Source organism: Excalfactoria chinensis, chromosome Z, assembly GCF_039878825.1.
Source record: "Excalfactoria chinensis isolate bCotChi1 chromosome Z, bCotChi1.hap2, whole genome shotgun sequence".
Lineage (NCBI taxonomy): Eukaryota > Metazoa > Chordata > Aves > Galliformes > Phasianidae > Excalfactoria > Excalfactoria chinensis.
Genome location: NC_092857.1, coordinates 23,176,084 through 23,184,247, shown reverse-complemented (window position 1 = coordinate 23,184,247; position 8,164 = coordinate 23,176,084). Strand labels below are relative to the sequence as shown.

The 8,164-nt window shown below is 38.8% G+C and overlaps 1 protein-coding gene across 1 annotated transcript in view; it reads right to left on the bottom strand.

Annotated features, from left to right (window-relative positions):
- Positions 1-1,430: 1,430 nt before the first annotated feature.
- The window catches only part of ANKRD31 (ankyrin repeat domain 31), a 56,528-nt gene continuing 49,794 nt past the window's right edge, over positions 1,431-8,164 (bottom strand). The window contains 1 exon segment of the mRNA XM_072359796.1: positions 1,431-2,810. Coding sequence (XP_072215897.1) covers positions 2,659-2,810 — 152 coding nt within the window. The 3' untranslated portion in view covers positions 1,431-2,658.

The following is an 8,164-nucleotide window of genomic DNA, read 5'->3' as shown; positions in this document are numbered from 1 at the left end:
CTATGGCAACACTATTTTGGTCAACCTTTTGCCTGCACCTCCACCCCTCCTTCAGCATAACTTGCAGACACCACTTCAAGGTATTTGCACCATACACGACAGCCAGCCTTCATTCTTGCACTTCCCTCACCTTACATGTCCTTGGTGGCTGCAGTTCAGCTTTGCCTGGCAAGAAGGTGAATTGTTTGTGCTGATCCTCCACCAACTACATTCAGCTCTATCCACATCTTTGTTTCCTGCTTCATTCCCCCTTGCCTCTTTTACCATGTTATAACCTATGGCCTATGCCATGCAGGAGATAGGATTTTCACACTGGTCTCTTCTGGCCTTGACATAGATGAATCCCAGCTGTACTGTTTGCTTCCCAGCTGCTTATGTCTTCCTCTCTCTCATGCTTTTGTTTTACACCTTGTGCTCTTCCCTACTGATACCAATCTTACCACTGACTGTTTTACTCCATCTCGGCAAAACAGAAATGAGTAAATTGGTGGAGAATACAAATCTGAAGTTGTGGCTTTTGTTCACTGCATCATCTCTTTTCTCCTCTCATTCTGCATCTGAATGTTAACAGCAGACGGAATGCCAAGGGTTTTGTATTCTTTGTGCTTCTTGTCCCCTATTCTGAACAGCACAAAATATGCGCTAATTCACAGCCCACCAGTGGAGAAGTGGTTTACCAAGAGAACTGAATCACAGGAGAAGCAGGAGGGCCCGTGTGGAACAGCCACTGCTTGCCACTTGTGAGCAGACTCACTCTTATTCAGCTGTAGTCAGGACCACTAATAGCTGCCCATCAGTGACCTGTGGTAACAGCTTGTGTTTTTATGCCATAGTACACTTAGAAAGAATAAATTTAAGAAGAGAAAATATCCTGCTCACAGTGGTATGACTTTTGTCATCTCCGAGTGGATCTTTACATTAAGATTCCAGTGCGCAGAACATGAAAAATTCATGGTTGTAAGACTTAGGAAGCAGAACTCTACATTTGCTACTCATATTAAAACAGATTATGTTGTCAAGCTAAGATGCTTATATACAACATAAATATTGAAAAGCGTGGTAACTTACATAAAATGTCAGTGAGAGCTATTTCCATGTAACTCCATTTTCACTCCTTGCCCAACTCGAATCAACCAGACTTCTATTACTGTATCTTTGTTGCCTTAGGACACGGAGTCATGTTGGTGTAACAGCACAGAAGTGTTTGTCAGCTCCTCCCAGTTTTTCATTATAATTTTATTAAACAATTTGTAACACAGGAAAGATGTCAAACAACATGTAAGTGGCTTTAACGGTAACTTGTACAGTCAAAAATCTTTCACCTTTGATGAAAAACTACTTTCCTTCTCCAAGGATCAGCAGTAGCTGAATGAACAGCTCCCTTAGACCAGTTTTCCTTCAGGTCTGTTTTGCTGCAGCAGCTGTGGGAATGTTCTGTTTACTTCCTGCTTGCAAACTGACCTTTACTAAATACCCGTCACTCAGTAGCCTTTAACTTTCTCTGGCTTCAAGGCACTTGGGTTGGATTTTTTTTGTTGTTTTCTTTTTTTTTTTTTTTTTTTTTTTTTCCTTTTAATCCTTACAGCCTAACAGGCAATGATTGCTCATGCATCCTCAGGCACAGTATTAACTCTCTGACCATCAGAAAGCCTCTCACTCCCCTAAACCTTCTCCTGTTTAAGACACTAATCAAATCCCTGCAGAACAGCTCTTCACACTCCAAATAGAAAGCTGAGTATGTTATGTATTGACAGGAGGTATTTCTCACCCCATTCACTCGAGTTAGGAGTAGTAGGTGTTATTATCTCAAGTCTTCTTGCAACTCAGGGAATGAAAGAGTTAGAACACCACTTGAATACAGATAATTCTCCTTACAGTCAAATGTATTATAAGCACACTGCTGAGGCAGATTCATACTGTGTGAAATCAAAACAAACAGAAATCCTCCAGAAATCAGGCTGGAAATCCAGGATGTTACTAAACTGAAAAACTCATTTACCAGAATTGGTCTCACTGTGCTTCCTGTCATGTGCTGGCACATTTTTTGACTGTCAGATGGATTTGGTTGAATCAACAACTGAATTTCCATGAGTATTTTCAAAGGTTAAGAGCCCTCTTCTAACTCCCAGCATACATCCCATTCTCAACTGTTTGTATATAACCAAGCCTCACAAAGCAAAGTTGCCAGTGATGGTTCAAAGCTGCCCATCTTGATTTTTGCTTAATAGCTTATGTTATTACACAAACTCTTGCAGCTACTTCTGACAGCATATGCTTGGGGAGACTGGTTCAACACCGGGATGTAACAAGTGGCCATCATCGTTGATATCTATCTGGCACCGTCCAGCATGAGAGGATAAAAAGCCACAGAAATGAGTGGAGTTTCATACAAAGCTGGCAACACAGAATACAGTTGGTGGAGCAACGGACAACAAGCCCTGTCCATTTCAGAACATTAAAGCATAAAATTGGATAGTGACAGTTACCCCCACCTGCTACAAAGTACTCTGCAGTTTAACCAAATGATTTTTCATCCCATTCCAAGCGCAGGGCAAACGATTTGTCAAAACAATAGTAACAAAGCCCTTTGAAGCAAACATTTGTACATTTAGAACTAAATGATGATGGAAGAAAAACGTGTTAGCACTTAAGAAGACTTCAGAATCCAAAATCTTCACATGCTCTGTAGAAATCCCAGTGCTTTTCCATCACAGGCCATGGTAGAAACTCCTCTGTATGCACGATGAATAACTCAGTGAACTGAAGAAAACACGTCAGACTTTCTACTGAGTTGAACTGGACAGAGAGGCCTGTTGAAAAAGAACGTGGATGATTATACGGTGCATACAGACACAAGTGAAAACATTCACTGGCAGTATTATCTAGACAAGTGTCAGTCTCTTGTTGGAACTACAAAGGCATTACAGATCCCAGTGCCCATGATGCTTATATCCTAAGATTTCAGCTACCTTATCTGTGATGCTGGCATAGTACTCACACCAAGATTTCAGTAATGCAAAGCCACTGCTATGTGCTTTGGGACTCAGTGTGAGAATCTGACCCCCAGCAGTCATTTCCAATGATACAACGGCTCTCATTGTGAACTGGTATGGAAAATGCAGTTGCTTTTCAGCATTACTTAAATTTCACATGTTCTGTATGTAATCAGATGAGTTCAGCACACCTCCCCAAAATTACAGAATCTCTCTCACCATGCCCTTCCTATAGTCTGGAACAGTTTGCATAGAAAGAAAAGTGTACACCTGTGTACAAAACAAACAAAAAAGCAGCACTGAACAAGAGTTACCTGCAGTACTTAAATATCTGCTGGACCAAAGCAACTACTGCACTCCTTGAACTTAAGGCATGTATGCCACTGACTAAGCATCTGAACTTGTAATTTTCACTGATGAAATCAATAACTAAGGAGCAGAATGAATATTCTGCACCAGCAAATGTTACAATAAACTTTTTTTTCTGCAGGAGCACACATCAGACTGGCTTTTGGGGCTGTTGCTTTTGAATCTGCCTGACTTTGTTCATCTTCCACCCACGCTTTTTCCACTCAGTACTAGAAATGGCACACGTAGTAGATGCTAGTAAGAAGAAAAGGACTGCTATGAGAGCGTTGATGGCCTCTATTTAAAACGAGTATTCAGATGGTATTTGGTATTCCGAGATGAGTAGCTCAGCCAAAATAAATAACTCGTAAAATGCAGAAAGAATTTGCCTCAAGCAACAGCAGTTGGTCATTTACCTTGCTGGGCTACAGTATGCCACACCAAGAATTTACCACTCTCTGTTACCAAGGTTTTCCACTTGTGCCACTTACTTCAGTCACTAAATGCATGATATATTCACTGAGCTGACAATATTAGTAGGTCCCAGCAGTGAAAAATCAGTGTATCTTGTAGGTACCAGACATTTCAACTCTGTCTTTCCTGCTCAGTGAGGATTTGTCTGCAATGTCCTGATTTCAGGGAGCTCACCATGCAAAGCAGAGAAGTAGCACATTACTACTAAAAGTAAGAACTCTGAGTTCAGAATTGTGAATAAACAGTCTTGCACTTGCGATGCATTGTTCCATTCCTGTAATGTTCACAGTTAAACTTCTGACTTCATCGAGAATAGGATATCGTTCCATATTTTATGTTCTTAGTATTTCTTCTGCATAGTCATGCCGTAACACAATAGAAAATGGAACCAAAAAAGCACAACAAAGATATAATCCAATGTCCAGCATGTATTTAAGTATCTTAGAATACAGCAAGTGAAGATGGGCAGGCTGAATACATGACATCTCGGAGAGGTTGCATTACAGTGCTCCGTGCACAAATCCTTTATCTCTTATAAAAGACTAGTCAGTCACACCAGAAGAAGCCTCTGACATACTCAACTGGAAATAATGTTTCAAAGAGTATAAATAGGAATATTTGAATGGGAAGTCACAATACAGCTCTAAGGGTAACACCCTCAGGGAAAAAAAAATAAAAAAAATCTTAAAAGTAAGCCTAGGAATATTTTGATAAAATAAACTGGAAGAAACTGAGCTGAAAAAATAGCAGTTCCGTGTCTAGAATGACATGACAGGCATGACTGTTTTGCTTTGTGGAAAAGAAGCCTTTTCATTCCGAAATGCCCACGGATTGTAGCCAAGTACAGAAAAAATTCTTTGCAATGTCTGAAGTTATTTTAAAATCCTTTTTTTGAGAGATCACAATTGGAGAAGAGACATTCATTTTTTGGAAATAGTCCTTCTTGTATCCTTGCTGCAACATTCTATCTCACAATATATATATATAACTGAAATAGCATCTGAAAGTGCAATAAAGTCATGACCATATAAATCCACAGATTTTTTCCCCCCCTTGCAGTTGATGGTTTTCTTTGCTGATTCCTTTGGGTAAAACTGTCTTACTCATTGGATTAAAATTTTGAAAATAAAAGTATTATATCGTAAGTACAACCTTATGGGTGCGCGTAACTAAAACCCAAAAAACTCCTGAATCTCTAATTTTCATTAATTTTAGGTAAGAGTCAGCAGCAAAATCACAGTAATGTGTATGTCTCAATGTTGTTCTCCTTGGTACTGTCTTTGGTCTTCAGAAACAGAGCTTCCATATCCACATTCAATATCTTTTTCTCCAGTTTGGATTGATCAGTTTTTGAATGTTTATTCCTCGTGTTCCTTAACCCATAATCTGAAATAGGTGGCAAACATTCTTCCTCTTTCCATTTTTCTTCCTCAGTTCTTCCTCTCTTTTCCCTCTTTGCTTATAATTAAACATTTTAATACGCACTTTGAAGTTTCCATTCTCCCTTTTTCTGTTAACTCTCTCCCCCTTTCGAAAGTTATCTCTGTAAGAGTGGCAGCTCAGAGGCTTTTAACAGTACAGAAGTGCTTCCATATTGCTATCCAAAACTCATCTGTATGCCTTAGGTGCAGAAAAAGAATTAGGTGGATGATTTGCAAGTAGTCAGGATCTCTATTTTACTACCTTTGTTGTCTTTTCAGGTGCTCTTGGTTTTCTTCCACATTTCTAAGCTGGAAGATAAAGTGTCAATCAGTATCAACATCAGAATGAGGTTTTTTTCTCTCTCTCTCTCTGTAAGCCTAGGCGCTCTTTCCATCCTGCCTGCCAATAGCTTTTACATCTGTGTTGGCATCCATTTCAGCCTTACAGCTTTGAAACTATACTAAAACAGTTTCAACCTTTATCTTCATTTTCTTAGAGCTTCACAAGACATTGCTTCTGTGGTGGGTAAGAACCTGAAATTGCTATTTAGGGAAAATTCCCACTAGTGCTGCAAAATCATAAATGTCAGGTCAGAATTTCCAGCTGCATAAAGGTTAGTCACAAAAGATTGCTACTTCTGTGCAGTCATCACATTCTGATCACTACAAAAGAAGGGCCAGTTTTAAAAATGTCTATCCCAACACATTTCCCAATCAGATAGTGCTGGAATCACACAGATACTGTGAATCACTTTTTAACTATTATACTGTTTCAAATTATCTGTAGAAGGAATATAATTGTTCTTGCATTTAAACCACCAGCATATCTGAGTCAACTTACAGGCATTAATCAATCTAGTGTCAATATTTCAGTAACACAGGTGAAGATTATTACTACAACTGAGAGAAAGCCTAAACGATTTGTGATATCAATAGCGAAGTCAAAGATGTTATCCATCTAACTCAAATGTATTTGTTAGGTGTAGTTAGTTCAGATGTGGCCTACACGTGCGCTACCAAAGAGAAGATCTAAGGACCACACACTTAAAGACAACAGCATTTAATCTCGAACTCCACCCTGAACATTTGAAACAAAAACAGTCTTAAGAGATCTCAAGTTTCTTGGGCCTTGTCTGTGTTCCACTCAAGAACTCAAAACAGAGTACACCAGTTGTAAACCGGGAATCCCAACAGGCGCTGTCCCTTCACACTAAGTGAGGACGTGGAAATGACAGCCAGCACCTCACACAAACAACATTTTTAGATCCTGCTACTCTCAAAATGCTGAGACTGATAGAGGCATACAAATTCTTGCCAAGTTAGTGGTGATTCTGGACATGACTTATTCATAGTTAATTAAGGTCCGGTGTCTTAGAAAAACAGATGTCTGTGGAGACAGCCATTCTTGGACAAAATCTGTCTCTCAGTGATGTTTCCCTGATCTCTGTTTTTGGTTTCATTCATTTTACCCCTCAGAAAACTCTTCCTTTTTTTTCCAGGTCTCTCTGCACTTTTGATTCACTTCACATGATAATATCTTCATTTTGACAGATTTTTCCCCCTCTGCATGCTGAAGTCCAAGGCTTTTGCAAACAAATGAGTAAGGAGTGAATCTCTTCTATCACTAAGACATGTCATCTAAGTCAGATATCTGAAGAAAGCCTAGATGATAAAGGCCAGTATGGAGTTTGGCTACTTTGTGAGACTTTGTGTAAAACCCATCTTTTTCTTCAAAAGCTAATTTATCAGATGCTGTATTTTAAATATTGGTAGTTAACATCCATCAGAAAAATTTGAAGGCTATTTGTTTTACACATCATGTAAAATAAATCACTTCAGTTTGGGAGTTACCTAGTGAACTATAATGATGAGTTACGTTGTTGTACCACTAAAATGTACCACAATTTGCAAGGCAATAATGTGGACTTTAATTAATGCTTCACAAATCACTCTGTTGCTGCTTGAAGAACTGTTAGATTTGAGAAAGCAATGTTCCTTCCTCTACTTAATAAATAATAGCGTTTCTCATAACCTCATTCTTTCTTTTTGTCCTCCATCAAGACTGACAAAAGCAACATCATAAAGCAGGAAAAACAAAACAAAACCCCAAACCAAAAACAACAAAAAAAGTCACAACAGGTACCTAGATTCACTCCTCTTTGAATGTATTTCATAACAGTGACCTTCCTTGAGACACTCTACTCCTACATGGAAGAAGTACTCACAGACATGATGAGAGAGTATGAATTCATGTTTTCAGTTCTGAAGCATCAGATTCAAGGTTTATGCTGAGATCTGTTTTTATGCTTTGTGTGGCAGGAAGTATTGTTCCTACTGCAGTGACTGGGAGACCTTACACTTTCTGGATAAATACAGTTACTATCAAATCTGTTGCAAAATGTTTTTTTAAAAAATGTATTAATAACACTTGATAGCTCTCCTGCCAGCACTGCCTAGATAAATGGCACAAAGACAGTATGTCATTCTCCATTAAAACTTCTGCTCAGGTCATAACCTTGTACAGTAACATTTTTACATAGCTGTCCAATGGACTTTCAATTCCTGTGTTAAGTCAATGATTCTATTTAAATATCAAATTACTGAGAGCTCCAACAACAAATGTGTACACCAGTATCCTTCCTTAAGAGTGTGATTACTCTAAAAGGATTTGGAGGAAACTACTTCTTGTTCTAACAAACACGCTGCAGGTTCCCACCACCAGTTTCTCTCTTTTCCAATTCATTATTTTGACTTACTACTTTACACTCGATCAGCCAATAACTCCCTTGTGTAATCATTTGGAAGATAAATACAAAAAAGCTTCCTATAAAACCTGAGTTTAATGTGACGAGTTGTTAAAAACCAGCCTCAGGGCCAACCTTGTGTAATTAACAAGTAGCACTTCAAAATTCTCACAATTTACAGCAC